Source organism: Anguilla rostrata, chromosome 9 (genome assembly GCF_018555375.3).
Source record: "Anguilla rostrata isolate EN2019 chromosome 9, ASM1855537v3, whole genome shotgun sequence".
Classification (NCBI taxonomy): Eukaryota; Metazoa; Chordata; class Actinopteri; order Anguilliformes; family Anguillidae; genus Anguilla; species Anguilla rostrata.
In genome coordinates, this window is record NC_057941.1 from 45695987 (window position 1) to 45715371 (window position 19385).

A 19385-nucleotide genomic window follows, 5' to 3' on the forward strand; every position below is an offset into this window, starting at 1 on the left:
GGGATATATATTTTAAAAAATCATTTATTTATTTATTTTGTGGGAATTTTTTGCAATGCACAAGAATGCATTTAGAAAGTAATCGTAGAATCGCATAACCCCCGCGTTTCATTCCATACTGTGAAAGATTAGGGGGGCGTGGTTGCACGTGCTCTGAACGCAAAACTACGGAAAACTACGTTTCCCAGCAGACAGTGTAGTGGCTGTCGAAGTACGCTGCAGCAGGCACTGCGCAAAGCGTAGAAGTGCATGCACAGTCGCTAAGCAAGGGTATCAAGCCGCAAGTATTGAATAACATTGCAGTTTTTTGGTTTTAAAAAAGGGTGTGGATTACTTTGTGGATTATTTGTGACATAATATATAGCTCAGCGTTTAGCCGACGTACGCAGTTGAGTTTTTATGATAGTGCTTGCAACTAGCTCGCAAGCTAGAAAGTAACCTTACCTTGCTTAGACGAAACTACGTTGCATGCAGGATTGTCGGCTATTCTGTAGTCATCTCTGAAGCTAACAGGCACCAGTTGCGGTGTAGTTTAAACTCGATATCACAGCAGCTTGCTAGATATCTGTCAGATAATTTGGAGAAAATGGGCCACGTTTGGCCCAAAATCAGTGATCCAATTAGCAAAGTTTAATTAGTTGACAGACTTGGCGGACAGCTAGGTAGCTACCTGTCATTCTGTACGTTTCTTTGGTTTCGTACTGCATTCTGCCCGAGGCAACTAATACGACACAAAACATTACTGCGTGCTTTTGAAACACTGCTTGCTATGGGGGATCATGTGGGAGACCTGAACGCCAACCTGCCTTGTCATTCAACTGGAGATCCTCAACTGGATAAAGCCATTTATCAATGGATAACATGGGATAAGGTGGGTAGTTGCCGTATGCGTTCTTGGTGGTATTAGAATATAGTTTGTTTAAATTTAAGAGCAGTAAGCTGATTGAGTGGGTTTAGAGAATAAGGATGAGACAGCTGTGAATTCACGCGTGGAAGAAGGAAGGCAACTGTTTATTCGCGAAGTCATACCTAACCGTGGGTGAAATTACCTTGCTGAATAAATAGAATACGGAATGTTGTTCTGTGTGTTGTCTCAGGTGAAATTTCAACGAGCCTATTTTATGAATACCCTCCTATTTTTATTATGTAATGCTGCTAATAGGCCAAGGGCACTACTACTACTAATAATAATCATTATTGTCTTCACAATCAGCATTAATAATGTGTTACATAAACGCAATAATCTGTATTGATTAAAATGGTCAGGATTACAGATGTAGGACATTTGAGTACAGCCAGGATTGTGCTGACATCACATGCAATTACTGCTGTTTGATTTTGGGGAGGCCCGAAAATTGGGGAAGTTTTGTATGTAGATGCTTTAAACATTGCTTCCATGTGTCACTGAATTTTAACCACTTGCAACCAGCAACAGCCAGCAGTTGCTATTGATGTAATGTCATTATTGATGTGGACACTTTGAATGTTGATATGCCCTCAAGGCTCAACATTAGTCAACATCTTTTCACAAGTGCTCACAGTAGTTATTACTGAAACATTATATGATTATATGATTAATTTGTCAGCCTTTTCAGATTACTCATGATTATTTGTACCATTTTGAATTTTGAAACATCTGTCTGTGCACCCTCTGAATGATTGTCATTAATTTGGAATCTATAAACACAAACCACATTGTATATACACACTGCGAAGGATAGTTGGTAGATTAATAACAAGACCAAAACTAGCCAATAAATTTGCAATACTTTTGCTAATGTGGTGATAATCTCTATGAAAGATGCTTTTTATGTATGGTAGAACATTTTCGGTCTACAAATATCTAGAGAAAAGTAATCGTGATCAGTGAGCATGGGTTTTATTTTGTATTTAAACTGTCATATGGGGCCATGATTAACAGACTGGATTGTGTATTGTGTTTTGAAATTCACCACTTGTGTCCTGATGTTGCTTTAGGTAGTTGACCAGTTTCACACATGGCAAGCAGTAGAATAAAAGCAGTTATTAAGGTCTTGACAGGGTTCTTGCTGTGCAAAGTGCAGAAGATAAGTGGCTAGCGCAATGAAAAGAGCACACGCTTTTAAATGCGCCGTGCCTCATCACAGTACTCCACCTTTATCAGAGCAGACAAAGTGGCATGCCAACACTTGCCAAGTCTTATCACCCAGTGCAGTGCATTTACTTTTGCTCAAAAGTAGTAAGGCTTGGGGGTGGCACGGTGGTGCAGTGGACAGCACTGTCGCCTCACAGAAAGAAGGTCCTGGGCCTTTTTGTGTGGAGTTTGCATGTTCTCCCCGTGTCCACGTTTTCTCCCGCAGTTCAAAGACATGCAGGTAGGCTAATTGGAGGCTCTAAATTGCCCGTAGGTATGAGTGTGTGAATGAACGGTGTGTGTGCCCTGCGATAGATTGGCGACATGTCCAGGGTGTATTCCTGCCTCTCGCCCAATGCACACTGGGATAGGCTCCAGCACCCCCCCCCCCCCCCGTGACCCTGATCAGGAATTAGCGGATTAGATAATGGATGGATGGATAGTATGGCTTGGCCATCTTTGGCCTCTGTCTCAGGCCTGGCTCCTTTCTAATTAAAATCCCAGATAACTGGATACTTTTCACTGTTAGCCGCTTGCTTGAGAAGGTGGCGTAATAGCAGCAAGTTTATGCCTACAAGATAATGGGAGGAAACAGATAAATTCTTTTGGATGACCCAATATAGTTTATCAAGGCTAGTCACAACTGTTGGAAAGATCATTTCTTGTATGTTTTTTAATGCATGGGGAAAGGAGGTACAGCCATGAAATGCATGCACGCACGCACGCACGCACGCACGCACGCACGCACACACACCATTCCTGCAGTATAGAAGCTTCTCTCCACACATGTTCTCGTTTCTGCTTTCTGCGTTCATACCAGCTGGAATCTGACAATCCAGATTTTCCAGTGCCCTGTTTCTTGTTATGAAATCCCGTACGCTACTGTGTTAGATTGTGTTGTTGCCACATGACCACAGCAAGCTGATAACAGTCACAAATATGTTGTGACTGTGCTAATTGTAATACCTGCAGAGACACACTTTTTAAAGTCATTTGCAACTGTCTTTGTAAATGCCTCTTTAGCATTTTTGGGCAGATAGCATTGACCTGAAAGCACATTTAGACAAGGATATTGCTGAACTCTTTTAGGCCTGGAATGGATGTTCTTAATCTCACAGATCTGGGACAGCTGTTCCAGTTCTAAGAGAATCCAGTGTTCTGAACTCAGGCTTTTAGACACCTGTTAAGTTTTCTGCAGGTGGACTTTTTTTTCTTTGTCTGTCTCGGACACAAAGCGTAGCATCGCAAAACTGTGAACAAAACTCTGAATGTCTGAAAGCCGTCTTCTTGCGTGCTTTATCTGTTTGGGTGAACGTAGTGGTGAACGCGTACCTGAAATACCTCAGGGGTGCTATGCCATATGCATTTTGCACAGCTTTATTGGGAAGCGTGGGCTGTGTGTCTGGGCCTGTACAAAGTGAGCAGCTGAGCATGATGGGAATGTCATCTTCGAATGCCAGAAACAGCTGACTGTCTGTCCCTTCGATTGTCCGTGGTCCTTCAAAGTGTGCTGAGGGGATTATATTTTTACATTTTTACCCTGTGAGGTTAGGGTTAGGGGATGGATCTCATTAATGTGAACATTTGGGACCTCCTTTGGCAATGCTGCATAAATATCAATCGTGACAAGACGGTATCACTTGACAAGTATTTTAAGCCGCCATTTTGTTTTTTGCTGCCCTTATCCTGTAATGACGTGGATTTCAACCCCTTCTCTTACCTCCAATCTGTGACTGATCCCTACTGTTGCAGACACACTGGTGCTGTGGTGCTGCGGGCGTTTTGCAGGCGTATATAGGCAGACGATCTGATTGACCTCCGACCTTTAAATGTCAAAGGGCCTGAGATACTGTGCGTGGCACTCCTCTTTGGCTGAGCTAAACGTTTGACTTCTTAGAGGCGCCATTGGTAAAACCAGTTTGACTTCTGATAAAATCAAAATATCTATGTAAAAAATGTCTATAAAAAGTACATTTCTGCAAACATGATCAAATATTAAAGCAAATTTCAATAATTTGGTTAAAATCATGCACAGTATTATACCTCATGCGAACCCCGTGAACTCTGCTTTGTAATATAATCCAGGCGAGCCAGCCAGAGTGCATTTAGCAAGAGGCTTATTCATTATGTTTTTGGTCCTGTTCCAGCGTTCCCTGATATAAAAATCCCCATTTGCTCTAGGTTCCTTTCCTTAATTGCTGCAGTGTTATCTGAGATCATTGAGTATGTGCAATCCCTGTGGCTGGGCTCTACGCAAGCATTTTTTTCCAAGAGGTGCACCTGCTCCTGAGTTAAAAAATTTAGTAGCACACTAATGCATCCTGATTAGTAGACATGTTCCTAAATCATTTTTCCAGTTAGCGCACATACATTTTCAGGAGCAAGTCCTAAAATAGGAACACTGCAGAGCCCTGTATGGTACAATCAATACCGGTGAAGTGACAAGCAGGCATGTTAGCATATCTGTATAATGAGCCTGTTTTCCGTCACTGTTGATTGGTGGAAAAAACATGTAAATCAATTTGTTTATTATGTCATAAATGAGGTCTTCAAAGATCAATACCAAACTTTCCAGTAATTTCCCGTCATTGTATATTAGAATAACAAGTGACGTATGAGCTTTTGTTCTTGACAATGTACGTATTTGAAAATGATAGCCTAATTGCAGTTGCACAGAGAGTAATATGCAATGCAAATAAGAGGAAAACTGTGAAACGTTCTCAAATGAGTTCAAATGAGTTATCAAGGAATACATTCTTTATGCTGTCAGAATGAGGTAGGCCTGTATGTCCAAATATGTTCTGTGAAATTTCTCTATAGCGGTACCAATAATAAATTAGGTTTCAGATGAGAGAGTACTGTATACCAGTAATAAATTAGGTTTCAGATGAGGAAGTACTGTATACCAATAATTAATTAGGTTTCTGATGATGAAGTACTGTACTGTATAGCAATAATAAATTAGGTTTCTGATGATGAAGTACTGTACAGTATAGCCATAATAAATTAGGTTTCTGATCATGAAGTACTGTACTGTATAGCAATAATAAATTAGGTTTCTGATTAGGAAGTACTGTACTGTATAGCAATAATAAATTAGGTTTCTGATGAAGTACTGTACTGTATAGCAATAATAAATTAGGTTTCTGATGATGAAGTACTGTACTGTATAGCAATAATAAATTAGGTTTCTGATGATGAAGTACTGTACTGTATACCAATAATAAATTAGGTATCAGATGATGAAGTACTGTATACCAATAATAAATTAGGCTTCAGATGATGAAGTACTGGTTACTAATAATAAATTCAGTTTCAGATGACAAAGTACTCTATAGCAATAATAAATTATAAGGAGCTGAGAATGAAGGAAATGTCCCTCTGAATGTTGGTGGTCCTTGATAGTGTTCTGAGGGGATTATATTTCCCCTTTTTACCCTGCAAGGTTACATAATATGAAATCCATTACTGCTGTGGACTTGAATGCATGAGAACAGACAGGAATGACGCCACGTTGGTTGTCCAAAATCAGACAGTCAGGTTTCCCTCCAGTCAGCAGCCGGTTCTGGCCTTGGGACAAGGTGTGCAGACTCCTTATTCTGCATGGATGCTGCTGACTCATCCTTGAATGAGTCAGCAGTGTTAAAACGCGCTGTGGACCAGCAGGCAGTGCGGTCCTCTAGGTCTGCTGTCGTACTTCTCCGGTCTGAAGGGCCTGTTTTTGACATGGTGTCCCGTCCTTGCGTTCGCTCCAGAACCCCAGGACCCGGGCCCAGGTGGAGGCCCTGCTGCGGGACGGGCGCCTGGACGAGCTGCGGCGCAGGCTGTGCTCCAGGATGAGCTTCGGGACGGCGGGGCTGCGGGCGGCCATGGGGGCCGGCTTCGCCCTCATCAACGACCTCACCGTCATTCAGTCCACGCAGGTCAGCGGCCGTCCTTCAGCACGCGCGGTCGAGTGCGGAGTCAAGCGATGGGGTGACTCCTCCCCCAGTCTGCCCGGTCTCAGTTAGTCGAGTTTCAGGCATCTGTTACTTTGGTCTGTTTGAGTAGTTTTTTGTTTTTTCTTTGGGGTTGGGAGGGGATTATGAAATGGATGCCAGATGGGAGAGAATGGAAGGTTCCAGACTACTAATTACAGCCTCTGATGCAGTCGAATGAAGCAGCTTACCAAAATCTGTTGAACGGGCCAAACACCTGCCGCACCTTTTAAATGCAGGGGCTGTTGATGGAATTGCTGTCGCATTCAATCACAATGTTCCTGTGCATTTTAAACAGCCAATGTTCTAGTTCTTTTAGTGCTTCTCTCGTGGTGTCCCAGAATTTTTCATCAGATTAATTTATGTGTGTCCCTAGCCTTCTTAAATAATGACGAATTTAATGTATTCATAGACAAAATGTATACATTAGCTGATTTATTAGTTACAACTCACAGTTTTGTGTCTAGACTGTTTTGGTTATAGAGAAAGCATACAGCAGCAGTTATGCAATCTAATTCCAGCCTTAAAATAAATGAATGGTTGCTTTTAACCGATGAAATTCATTTTCATAAGCTGAAACAAACTGTGCAGCCTGTGAAGTTGAAGTTAGCAGGGTCTTACCCTCATAAAACCTGAGTCAGTTCAGGGTGAGTTCTTGTGTACAATGACAACCTGACATAAAACGGGTACAAAGTGCAGGTGTAAACACACAAAAAAACCTGGAGAGACAGTTTCCTGAATTTATAATTAAATTGGACTAACCGAATGTATAATTTTAATGTGCTGTGTTATCTCAGCCTTTTGGCCTGGGAGGTACTGTGAACCTGTGCTTTGGACGTTCCTCTTTAGGGTCCTGGTCCCACTTCTTCTTCCCCCACAGGGCATGTATAAGTATCTGGCAAAGTGCTTCCCCGACTTGGAAAGCAGAGGCCTGGTCGTCGGCTATGACACTCGTGGACAGGAAGCCAGCAGCTGCAGCAGCGAACGGTACTGCCAAACCCCCCCCCCCCGCCCCCCCAAAACCATCCCCCCACCTGCTGTGCTCTGGCAGGGTGACTCCTGGTTGGGCCCCGCGATTTAAGCAGCTGTAGCGCCCCCCCCCCCTCAAATAGAACGTGGCAGCATGGCCAAAAATACCAACCAGTTTTTTCTGCTTTTCTATCTGTGAAATGTGTGTGTGTGTGTGTGTGAGTGTGTGTGTGCATGCGGGTGTGTGTGTGTGTGTGTGTGTGTGTGTCTGTGTGTGTGTGGGTGGGTGTGTCTGTGTTTACGGGTGTCTGTGCAGATGTACTTGGACTTGACATTTGTTTTCAAAGCTAGCAAACTACGTAAAATGGGTTTGAAAGAAAACATATTTATCACGCTTGAAAATCTGAATTGTTCCTGTTCTGTTTGCCTTGAGGCTAAGGGAACAGGCCCTGTCATGTCCTTTTTAATCCCACTTTGGCATGAATTCTACTATTGCATTTAAAGCAATTCCAATCTGCTCTGTTTTTACACGTTCTTCACAGGTTATGTGCATGCTCTATAGGGTAACGGGCCAGTGTTTGGGTTCGGTGGAAGCATTGATTGCACTCTTGGCGTACTGGACTTTCTGTAAACATTTGGGACGGGAAGAACAACCGGTGGAACGGGGGGTGATAATGCTTTCACGTGGTCATGAATACATAATAATTCGGCTTTGAACAAAAACAGAGTCCAGAAAATGTACTAATTAAATGTAAACACATAGGTAACGTGAATATATGATTTGTGGAAATAATAGGCATTTGAAAATGGACACCAGGGAAAGTGCGTGGTATTCAATACTTTACGGTATTCAATGTCCAGTCACTACAAGTAAAACGTAGTGTCAGCCCATTGAAATGTACTATGATGTGCAATTACTCGAACGGTGCAGGATGAACCGCATTTCCCTCCTCCCTCCAGGCTTGGCAAGTTGACTGCTGCAGTTATGCTTTCTAAAGATGTCCTGGTCTACCTGTTCTCCTCATATGTTCCCACCCCCTTTGTGGTAAGTCTGTTTCCATACGTACCCTTAATCTTAGTCCATTTCCATCGGCAGAGGTTTCTAACTGTGACATCATTGTTTGTAACACCAGCCGCTGCACAATGTCATGCTGGGAAGTGTAGTTTTAAGTAAGTCAGCAGCCGTGATGTGTCCAATGGGTGTGTTGGTGTGGCTCTTCCTGTGACTCACACACCGGCGCCTGTGTGTCTCCTCCTCTCTAGCCCTATGCTGTGAAAAAGCTGGGTGCGGCCGCTGGCGTGATGATCACTGCGTCTCACAACCCGAAAGAGGACAACGGCTACAAGGTGTGCGACGGCCATGCGTGTCACACTGCGGTTTGATGGTCTACTTCATCAACGGCTGTTCATCTTAAATCATTCAGTCCTTTAGGTTGCCAATGACAGACATGCTGGTGTCATTTGGTTTTGTGTTGGCAGCCTGCACTAGTTTAATTATAAGACCCGAGTGAATAACATATTCTAAATATTTTAACGCTTTAGAAACCAGTAAAAATAAACTCAGATCCCTGAGACTTTTCAATGTTATGGAGGAAAACATACATACTATGAAGGTAGCATTTTGTGGTGAATATTTGACAAAATGTTTCTTTTTAAACTGTTAATCTGCAAGAGCTTTGCTTTACTTTAAAATGTCACTGACCCCAATCTCATGCCTATGAATAGTAAGCCAGCTGTCATTATTAAATTGGGCATTGGGAAATATGAAGGATAATTTTGACCGTTTTAATGACTTGACCGTAGTTATCTCAAGGTTACATTACATTACATCACAGGCATTTAGCCGACGCCCTTATCCAGCGTGACTTACACAACTTTTTACATAGCATTTACATTGCATCCATTTATACAGCTGGATATGTACTGAACCAATGCAGGTTAAGTACCTTGCTCAAGGGTACAACAGCAGCGTCCTACCTGGGAATCGGACCTGTGACCTTTAGGTTACAAGACCAGCTCCTCACCCATTATACTACACTGCCGCCCTAAAGGTCTACTGGGAGAACGGAGCCCAGATTTCCTCCCCCCACGACAAGGAGATCCTGCGGTGCATCGAGGAGAGCACGGAGCCCTGGGCCGAGGCCTGGAACGAGAACCTGCCGGACGTCAGCCCCCTGAGGAGGGATCCCCTGGAGGACATCTGCAGGGGCTACATGGAGGACCTCAAATCCGTCTGCTTCCACAGGTGAGGAACCCCCTTCAGTAGGCCTTCAGACATGTCCGAATGAGTACACAAAAAAGCTCCTGTGTACTCATTAGGTCACGACTATCCCTCATACAGAAAAGGATGCCACTGGAGGGTGTTCTACAACCTCCAGAATTATGGTGTGCACTGATACAGAAAGCTTCTGCTTGTTGACTTATTTGTGGTTGAATAGAGACTGTTTTGGTCGAAGTAAAGTTTGTGTGCATTTTGAGGTTAAATTTATCTACTGTTTGGACTTGGTGAGGACTAGATGAGGATTAGTTATGTCCTAATATGTAAAACCATAGAATTGAAAGAGAATAGCGTGTATGCTTTCTTTTTCACATCACTGTATCACTGTATTCACATCACTGGGTTTTTGTCTTAAAAACACGTTTTCCCTGCTTTGCCCGCGTAGAGAGCTGAACACAAAGACTCCGCTGAAGTTTGTCCACTCCGCCTTCCACGGCGTGGGGCACGAGTACGTCCAGCAGGCCTTCCGGGTGTTCGGCTTCCCCCCTCCCATACCCGTGCCGGAGCAGAAGGACCCCGACCCGGAATTTTCCACGGTCAGCTGCCCAAATCCAGAGGAGGGAGAGTCCGTCCTGGTGAGGAAACTGCGATTGTTTTCTCTATCTCCCAACCGACTGACGCCAATGAGAGAATTTCAGCTTTTTTCGTGTAGTTCATATCGAGCAGTTCAATTTGCATGCTCCGCGTTATGTCATGTCATGTGCTTTGAAAATTAAATGCAAGTGCATGTGCTTATTAGTTTAAATCCATAGAGAGACATAGATGTTAACTGTTGATTGGACATGAATAAGAGATTGAATCAGAAGATGAAAAATTCACTTCTCGTTAAGTTCCCTTGAAGGGAACCACCATTTTACCTCAAGCTAGTTTCTTTACTTTTCTTTAGAATGTATGAAATCTAACTATGGAAATCTTGAATCCGGACAGTTTGTTGGCACGTAAATAAATAATATAATGTACCGTAGGTGTGCCAAGGTTCATTTGCTTAACAGCTCATTTGAAAATGAAATGCTTTTCCCAAACGTTACTTTTTATTTTGGCATTTATCAGGCACTCTTATCTACAACAACTTACACAGATTACCTTGCTCAAGGGTAACAAAAACAGCAACCGAGGTACAACTCCAGGTCTCTAACCTTTAAACTACACTGCCAAACCATTCGGCAGCACCCACAGCATATGGTCTGTGTTTTAGTCTCTCTGGTTTGCTTTGCTTTGCAGGAGCTCTCTCTTCGCCTGGCAGAGAAAGAAGGAGCCAGGATAGTTCTGGCAACTGATCCTGATGCTGATCGCTTGGCTGTTTCAGAGCAGTGTGACAAGTATGTTAGTACAGTATACTGTATAACCATACTGAACCCTAAAACCACACTGAACTCCTAATTACACTCCTAATTATTGACCCAATGCTCAACTGCACATGATATTGTTAATTGTGCTGTTTATTTATTGCATTGTATGTTTTTTCTCTTTAAACTAGCTTTGTTAAGCCGAAGACAAATTTCCACTTTTGTTCTCAAGTTCTGTTGTGTTGTGTTGTGTTTATTAATGGGAACCAAGTCAAATAGTTAATATTAAATACTTTAACCCTTTAGACCCCAGCAATGTTAAATTGCCTCAATTATGATTGCTAACAATTTTACACGTCTATTTTCACCACTATTCAGATAATTTAATGACTTTTGTGTTTTTGGGGATCAGCGGTGTTAAAGTATTTAAAAAATGTCTATAGCCCAGGTCTGAAAAGAACATATTTCCAAATAGCACTCACAAAGGATATGTGTGTATGTGACCCAGAAAAGCATGAACTGTAGTGAAGATACGATCGGTGGCATTGATACAGAACAGCTCAAACTGCGTGCGTGCCACTATTTATTAGTGCACTGGATGAATGTATGTGACTTGTGATAAGTGAGCTGCGAGATTTAGCATGTGGACGGCAGTCATTGATTTCATTTGGACCAGTGTAATCCTCAGCATTGATTTTTTGTTGTTGTAGGGGCTTCATGGTTTTTATAGCACATTTTCCATTATTGATTTTCACCGATATGGCATTCAACAGCCTAGCAGGGTGTCTGACTGGAGCCATTGACTCATGGTTCTTTTGAAATAATGAGTAATGATAAACATACAGATTTTGAGGGCATATATTTTTCTTTTCCTTGGTTTGGATTTGGCTGTTTTATAATCAGACATGGGTCAAATACGTATTTGTTTTGGATTCACATACGTTTCTGTGCTCTGTTGATCTTGCCTGGTGTAATTGAGCCTGCCAAGAAGGTGACCAGAAGGCGGGGTTTGCACTTTTTGAGAGCATTTCATTGGTTCTAATGCACCAGACAAGATCAGTAAAGTGTAGAAAAGTATTTGAATCCAAAACAAATACGTATTTGACCCAGGTCTGTTTATAATGAATTAATCTGAACGGCTTGTTTTTACCCTCTTCCCTCCCTCTCCTTCTATTGGCTGTGAAGTTGTGAGTGGCGGGTATTCACGGGCAATGAGCTGGCTGCGCTGCTGGGCTGGTGGATGCTGTTTAACTGGCGGGAAACACACCCGGACCCGGCCGACACTCAAAGGGTCTGCATGATGGCCACGACCGTCTCCTCCAAAATCCTCCAGGCCTTCGCACAGGTGGAGGGGTTCCAGTACGAGGTAGAATTTCGAAATTTGAGAGGAAATTCAAATTGTTAAATTGAACAGAATTCAATGTGAAGGTGTTGGCCAGTGTGCCTTGTACACACACTGGCATTAACGTGATGATTATCTACTTATTTTTAATGGGCTTTGTTTACATCATACTTGTTTTCTGTTGGATTCATCAGTACCCTCTTATCAAAAGAGTACCCCCCGACCAACCTGAATTTCAGTATGTGATGTTTTTAGATTTCTTGTGTTGATATGTATTTTTGATTTCTTTGTGTTTAGCTTTTTCATCATCATATTATTATTATTTTTATACCAGCAGACCTGCGAGCTCTTCTGACAAAGCGCAGTATAGTAGCGCTTACTGTAGTGCACAATCAATGTATTCTATTAAAAGTATATTCTATTCCCATTGATGTCTTAAAAAAGCATTGGGGGGAATTTTTTCGATTTTTCTCCAGTCTGTGACAGTGTATTGCGGGGTAAAGGGGAGGAAGATTTGGCTTTGCACACGCGCTCAGGCTATGAATATCACTCTGGTTCCATTTAACATGATTTATATTTTACTTTAGGAAACGTTACCGGGCTTCAAGTGGACTGGAAATAAGATCCATGAGCTGGAAAAGCAAGGGAAGGTGGTGCTCTTTGCCTTTGAAGAGTCCATAGGTATGTATAGCTGCTGAAATGAAGGCTTGTGTTCTGTAGCCCTTTTGTTCTGCTCTTGTAACTGGATTACATTAAGGCTAGCTTTACGAGCAGTGCGGCTTGGTGTTGCAGCTTAAGAAGGAGACCGAGCTTTTCCTTTGGCTTGAACAGGAAAGGAAGATTTATTTATGTATTTATTTTGCTGTTGTGCAACACACAGCTGTGTAGATATGTGTACATTGGGCACCTTAATCCTCTTATTGCGCACACACACACACACGTGCACACGCATGCACACACACACACACACACACACAAACTCACACGCATGCACACACACACACGCATGCTCACATGCACGCACGCACGCACACGCACACTGATCTGATCTGGGTTTCAGGGTTCATGTGCGGCAGCGTGGTCCGCGATAAAGACGGAGTGAGCGCGGCAGTGGTGGTGGCGGAAATGGCGGCCTACCTCCACTCCAAAAACCTCACCCTGAGCCGGCAGCTGGCTAACATTTTTGAAATGTGAGTTTCAGATTTTTTATTTTTTATTTTTTATTTTTTATTTTTTATTTTTTATTTTTTATTTTTTATTTTTTATTTTTTATTTTGCAAAAAATGTTATTTTTTTGTAGCTCGGAATGTGAAACAAAATTTGCAACCACACATTCCCATTAGGTGAACATTACTTGGTAAAAAAAATTTACATTTACTTTAAAAAAAAACAACAAAAAAAAAAAAAACCTGAGGTCTGTTATTTCCATAACACATGCACCCTAGCATCATTTTGATACCTTATAGAGTATCAAGTTTTTTCTCTGACACACCTTTGCGGCCTTGTTTGGTTTCTTTAACGGTTGCCACGGTTGTCTTTCAGTTACGGTACGCACATCTCAAAAACATCCTACGTCGTCTGCCGCGACCCTCCGACTATCAAGAGGATATTCACCCGTCTCCGAAATTGGGAGGGCGAGGCGGCGTACCCCAAGTCCTGCAGAGGGTACAGCATTTCACACATCAGGGATGTGACCACAGGATACGACAGCAGCCAGCCCAACCAGAAATGTGTGAGTCAAGCGTATGGAACACCACCGAAGGGGCAGACTCAGGGAAATGTATTATTTAGCCTCTTGACTGGTGTTCTCGTGCACTCATTCACCAGCGGTTCTATGGTAAATTAGCATGCTTTGTGTTGGCCCCATCTTCTATCTTAAAAGTCGTTCACATAACCCTGCTATTAAATTTAAATTGATTAAACGTGTTTTGCTAGGGCATATTTCTCTCTTTTTCTAAAAATCGGATTAACACATTAAAATAGGAGATGATACTCAATAAAATTAATAATTAAAAAGTTAAATGTGGAACAACATTTTACATTAGGGGAAAAAAAATACTTTTGTAATTATTCTGTAATTTATGACTCATAGCATAAATATAGTTACATGACTTTGGCAATTATATTGTGCTTATGAGGGCGTTATGCAGGGGATCCCCCACACTAAAGTGTTACCAGATTTGCCAATCATTCAGACCTGGATCAAATAAGTATCTGCTCACTTGAACTGTTTAGATACTGAAAAAATTGAAAACAATCCCATACAGATCCCTGAGAAACATATGATTGCTACTAACCGATCTGTTGAATCATAAGAAATGAATTTTGGTTTTTGGAAATGGATTTTAATGTTGAAATTGTTAGTGACCTGCAGGAATCATTTTGCTGTCTGAAAGGCTAAAGTATTTCAAATAAATAGCTTTCCTGAGATCTTTTAAAAAAAAACAAAAAAACATTCTATTTATTTCATAGCTTGTGGTTTTATGGTTACGTTGTGCGAGTAATGCAGAGGCATGAAGTGAATTGCTGACGGGACCCATGCGGGCCTGTCAGTGCATGCTAATGTGTAAAGTGCACTTCGTTTTGCCCATATAGGTGCTTCCTGTGACAAAGAACAGCCAAATGGTCACCTTCTCTTTCCAGAACGGGATCGTGGCTACACTGAGGACGAGCGGCACGGAGCCCAAGATCAAATTCTACACAGAGTTCTGTGCTCCCCCTGGGAAGAGGTAGGAGTAATAATAATAATACTAACAATAATGATAATGGCAATAATAATAATAATAATAATAATGCTAATACTCATAATACAAATAATTATTATAATGCTAATAATAATAATAATTATTATAATAATAATAATGCTAATAATAATAACAATAACAATGATAAAAATTGTTTCTATTTATCTGATGCCCTCCATATAATGATTTCAAAGCCCATTACATTGAAGGGGGAAACTACCGGTTCTTATGGAAACCTACAGTTAGAATAATGTAATGGAGGGACTATTTCTGACAGGACACGGAGGAGGCTTAAGATGTCGAGGAGCTGTGTGACATATTTGTTGGTTGGTGCTCAGCGATTAAAATAAGATTAGTGGAATATGAGTGCTGTTCACAAGATTTGTGGTTTATTGACGGTTAACTTTTGAAAAAATTATTAACTTCCTGTGGAATTCTCAGGGACATCTCCAGCATGGAGGAGGAGCTATGTAAGGTTACAGAAGCACTGGTTGAAGAGTTCCTTGAACCGGACAAGAACAACCTCACTCGAAGATCTGTGTAAGGGGGGTGGGGGGGGGGCTTCTCTGGTATTATTAAGTTTAACAGCCAGGTACCATTTCCACCCATTTCCCTGCCACTAGCGTTTAAACGAGACGTCCACTGTGCTTTGAGCTACTGTGGAATGCAGTGTGAGTCATTCTGATTTCTGGTGTTGCAGTGATTGCAAAACGGGGGTAAGCTTTGCTGCAGAGCTAGCGTGCGTGCTAGCTTCTGCGTTTAGGGATGATTTAATTTTTTTTGCATACCTCACTGGATCCAGTTTCATTAATCAGACTGGGGGGGATGCCAGTACTTGATGGACAGTGCATTTCTTGAAATGCAAAAAGTCAGGGTCGAAGTTCATTTTTGTTTTCACAGAAAGTATTATTTCAGGAAAGAATATACTATAATACTAATATACTATAATTGTTTAGGAGACTTGTGCAATGTGGTATATCTGTACAGGGTGAACCTCTTCTGTGATTGTTTTATCGCAACTGCATATGTTTACCTCTCCAGCATGGTCACTTGTAATAAAAAAAATAGTGTCATGGCTATATTTGTCCAAATCGTGTGAAAATGTTGCTTTTACACTGTGTGGCCAGACCTCTGTTTTCATCTGTCTCAGGGTGTCTTATAGCAGTTATAATAATTATATCATTACTATTATTACAACACACTAATATTAGTATTACAGATGAGTCCATCCTAGATCAATGGCAACCTGACATCAAAACCCTGAGAAAATAACTGCTCACTTACAATGGAAAGCTACTGCTTAGACTACAAATGAATGCAGTTGGATGCATGTTGTACTCACATGTGCTGATAAGACATGCAATGCATGCACATGCTTATACTTTGCGTTAGCACAAATCGAAACTTCACTGTCAACCAATTAGGCCCCAAAGGCTGTAGACGGGCGTGTCAATTTGTAAGCAACCAAAGAGAACTCGGCTGAATAATTCAAATGAACCAGTTAAGCTGTGTTGTGAAAGTAAGACCACAGTGTACAGTAAACCCCACCAAGACCAGGAATGTGAGTGACTGTTTCATCATTAATGCTTATAGTCTGAAGTGGCAATCATTGCAAAAAGTGTTACAAAAATGCATTTTTTTTGTCAGCTAAAACCAAAAAACCATTTTACTTTCTTTCTTGTTGAAACGGCGAACAATGTTCATTTACAATAACTTTTTTTTGTTGTTGCTTGATTTGGTTGCTACATTTTTCACCCAAAAGCACAAATTGGACAAAATGATTGTCGAAGAATAGGCGGGTAAAATAAGCAAGGGGACACAACTTGAGTTTCCTTTTGCCAAATAGCTTTTGTGTAATTCTTATGTACATAAACCATCATTTTACTTTTCATTCGTAAACCTTTCAGATGAAGTGCCGCTTTGTGGAGGGAAATGTAAGATTATGTATGATCGGGAAATGCTACTGTAGTCTGTTTGCTGAAGACTGACTGGTCCAGGGTTTATCCTCTAGATTGAAATGTGCTTATGATCTGTTCCAGAGTTCCAGAGTTCACAAGAGATTATTACAGAGTGATGTATTCTAGTTTAATGTACCTCTTCTTTGTAAGTGGGATTAGTTGTTCACTTTGTTTAGCTGTTCTTAGTTTATTTATTCCGTCTGAGTTTTTTCGTAATTTTTGTTTTTGTTCTTGTTTTGTTTATAGATGTATCATAGATATTTTATTGCTTTAATGCTTCTGTAAAGTGTCATTATTGTTGTGTTGCTGTTTCATAGTACAGTAAATAAACATGTCTATTTATTATGCAAATGTACAGCATAGCACTTTTTTGGTGGATGATGAATTTTTACCATACATTCAGAACGTTATATTTCAATACAATATATTTTCGGTTTGAAAAAAACAAAAATTGATTTGACCAGCAAATAATGAGATGATAAAATGTAAATGATATGATGCTTAGGAGTATCTAGAAACCCTTACTTCACTGATGTTTAGCAGAAGCTGTTATCCAGAGCAAACACAAGTGCAAAGATGTGGGATTGAAGTGCAGTAATTCCCTAGAAGGGGAGAGTATAGTCCCCAGAGAGACAAGTGCAATAAATGCAGGCTCAATTGACAATTTTTCAGCTACCCTACAGAACATGAAACTAAGACAAACAAGAACAAAACTACCCTAAAGACCATGGAAGTACATTTAAACTAAGTTAGGCAAACAAGAACAAAACTGCCCTAAAGACTATCAAACTAAGTTAGACAAACAAGAACAAAACTACCCTAAAGGCCATTAAAATATGAAACTAACAAAAGTGAAGAACCGTACGCCGTGAAAACCAGGAATGAACAATCCAAGGGTCAGTTAATAAAAGTCCTGCCATGTGTTTCTTCCACCCACGAACCCCCATTTCACTAATTCGTTTTATTGGATAGATGGTGACTGCCCGTGCCCAAAACCGGCACCGAGTGCACTTCAAAATGTGCTTAAAGGGGTGAGATGACACTCCCAAATATGAACAATGCTCATTTCAAACTGCGTGATTATGTGTTCTCAAACGCGTGAAAATATAAAATGCATCTGAGCTCAACACCTCGTCATCAAATGAGCCATAACTATTTATTTATTAATTAGGCATTTTTGGAAATGTCCGCGCCATTTTCTGTTTTAATGTGAAATTATAAAGGGCACTCAAAATATGTGTCTTTATTGTACTGCTGAATATGCCCAAGCCATGGTGCCAACTTTGACCTTTCACACGTCTAGAAATTTATTTGGGTCATTTTAAAATATTGACCACAAGATGGGGCCATATCATAAAAAATCATTAACATTTTAAAACGAGCAGCGGCAAGTGATCCTTTGAATACTATTTTTTGTTGCTTAAATGCAATTTTGAAAAAAAAAAAACAGTGTGCAAACTATGAGTAAACGTTAAATAACTTTAACATTTATACATTTTGAGTTAGCTTGCTGTCAGCTAATGAACTCATATTCAGAGTTATTTGTCAGGTTGTTCTTACCAGAGGAATCTGTTGGATGTATATGATCAAAGACAGATCAAATGTATTTTATCAGAATCAAATGTACTCTGTCAGAATTGATTTAACACTGTGTTTTAGCACCAAGCATCTGAGTGACTGCTTTTGTCACACAGATTCACAGATCTCTGTGGATTTTCATTTAAATGTTAACTACATTACATTACATTACAGGCATTTAGCAGACGCTCTTATCCAGAGCGACTTACATTGTATCCAGTCATACAGCTGGATATATACTGGAGCAATGCAGGTTAAGCACCTTGCTCAGGGGTACAACGACAGTGTCCTACCGGGGAATAAAACCTGCGACTTTTAGGTTACAAGACCAACTCCTTAGCCATTATACTACACTGGTTTTGTTTTGAATTTTAAATATGGAAACAAATGTTTCTTTGGAAATATTAATAATATAGCTTGTAGAGTTTTACTGCTGTCTAAAGAGTTAACACATTTATAATCCAAGCATTTGACATCTTGTTTTTAACTATTTATTTGCTGCTTGATCTGTACTGGCCCCTTTCCCTGTCTGTTGTCAGATGTATTTACATTCTCTGAATAGGTCCAACCCCGTGTGTGGTAGAGTCACTTTTCATGCCACTCTGTCTTACCTCCTAATCTGAGTGACTCAGTGGTGTTTCTAAAGAGCCTGCTGACTCTGGTGCGTATCTGCTTCATTCTGAGTCCATACACAATGGGGTTGAACAGAGGGGGAACCACCAGGAACTCCACAGCCATGAAGTTGCGCAAACCGAGAGGAAGGACTTTAGAGCTGTGTCTGCTGTACACGAAGTCAAAGAGTTCTGCGACAATAACACTGGCCAAGGTTACTAGGTGTGGCACGCAGGTCTCCATGAACTTGACCCTCCCCTCACTAGATCGCAGACAAACACTTCCTATATGCCCGTAGGTATACAGTATCAGTAATATATGTACGACATTCACAGACACAATGACTAACGTCCACGCAGTATTGAGGGTGGTCGGGACACATGACAGTTTCATTATGAACCCATTGTCACAGTACAGTTTGTCAATGTGAGACCTGCACAGGGGAAGCCTCAGTGTTAAAATAATACTGACCAGTACCACAGTCATTGGAAGAAGCCAAGCATATAGCAACAGTCTTCCTACCATCGG

At 41.1% G+C, this 19385-nt stretch overlaps 1 protein-coding gene across 2 annotated transcripts; it reads left to right on the forward strand.

The window, feature by feature from the left end:
- Nucleotides 1–195: 195 nt before the first annotated feature.
- On the forward strand, nucleotides 196–17022 carry LOC135263943 (glucose 1,6-bisphosphate synthase-like). 2 transcript variants are annotated; one of them, XM_064352447.1, is made up of 14 exons: nucleotides 196–871; nucleotides 5869–6036; nucleotides 6971–7077; nucleotides 8020–8104; nucleotides 8323–8406; nucleotides 9111–9304; nucleotides 9723–9912; nucleotides 10559–10656; nucleotides 11809–11989; nucleotides 12553–12646; nucleotides 13026–13155; nucleotides 13508–13697; nucleotides 14561–14694; nucleotides 15151–17022. In XM_064352447.1, the coding sequence occupies exons 1-14, from the start codon at nucleotides 770–772 to the stop codon at nucleotides 15251–15253; spliced, it is 1860 nt and encodes a 619-aa protein (XP_064208517.1). In that variant the 5' UTR covers nucleotides 196–769; the 3' UTR covers nucleotides 15254–17022. The 2 variants fall into 2 exon arrangements, with proteins under 2 accessions (XP_064208517.1, XP_064208518.1); XM_064352448.1 differs by lacking the exon at nucleotides 196–871 and having other exon boundaries at nucleotides 5896–6036; nucleotides 6940–7077.
- The last annotated feature ends 2363 nt before the right edge of the window (nucleotides 17023–19385 follow it).

Excerpts from the sequence above, each read along its gene's own strand:
- LOC135263943 (XM_064352447.1), top strand. The coding sequence starts at position 770 with ATGGGGGATCATGTGGGAGACCTGAACGCCAACCTGCCTTGTCATTCA. Across the intron at positions 10,657-11,808 it reads GTTTCAGAGCAGTGTGACAA|TTGTGAGTGGCGGGTATTCA; the intron begins GTATGTTAGTAC and ends TTGGCTGTGAAG. Across the intron at positions 12,647-13,025 it reads TGCCTTTGAAGAGTCCATAG|GGTTCATGTGCGGCAGCGTG; the intron begins GTATGTATAGCT and ends TCTGGGTTTCAG.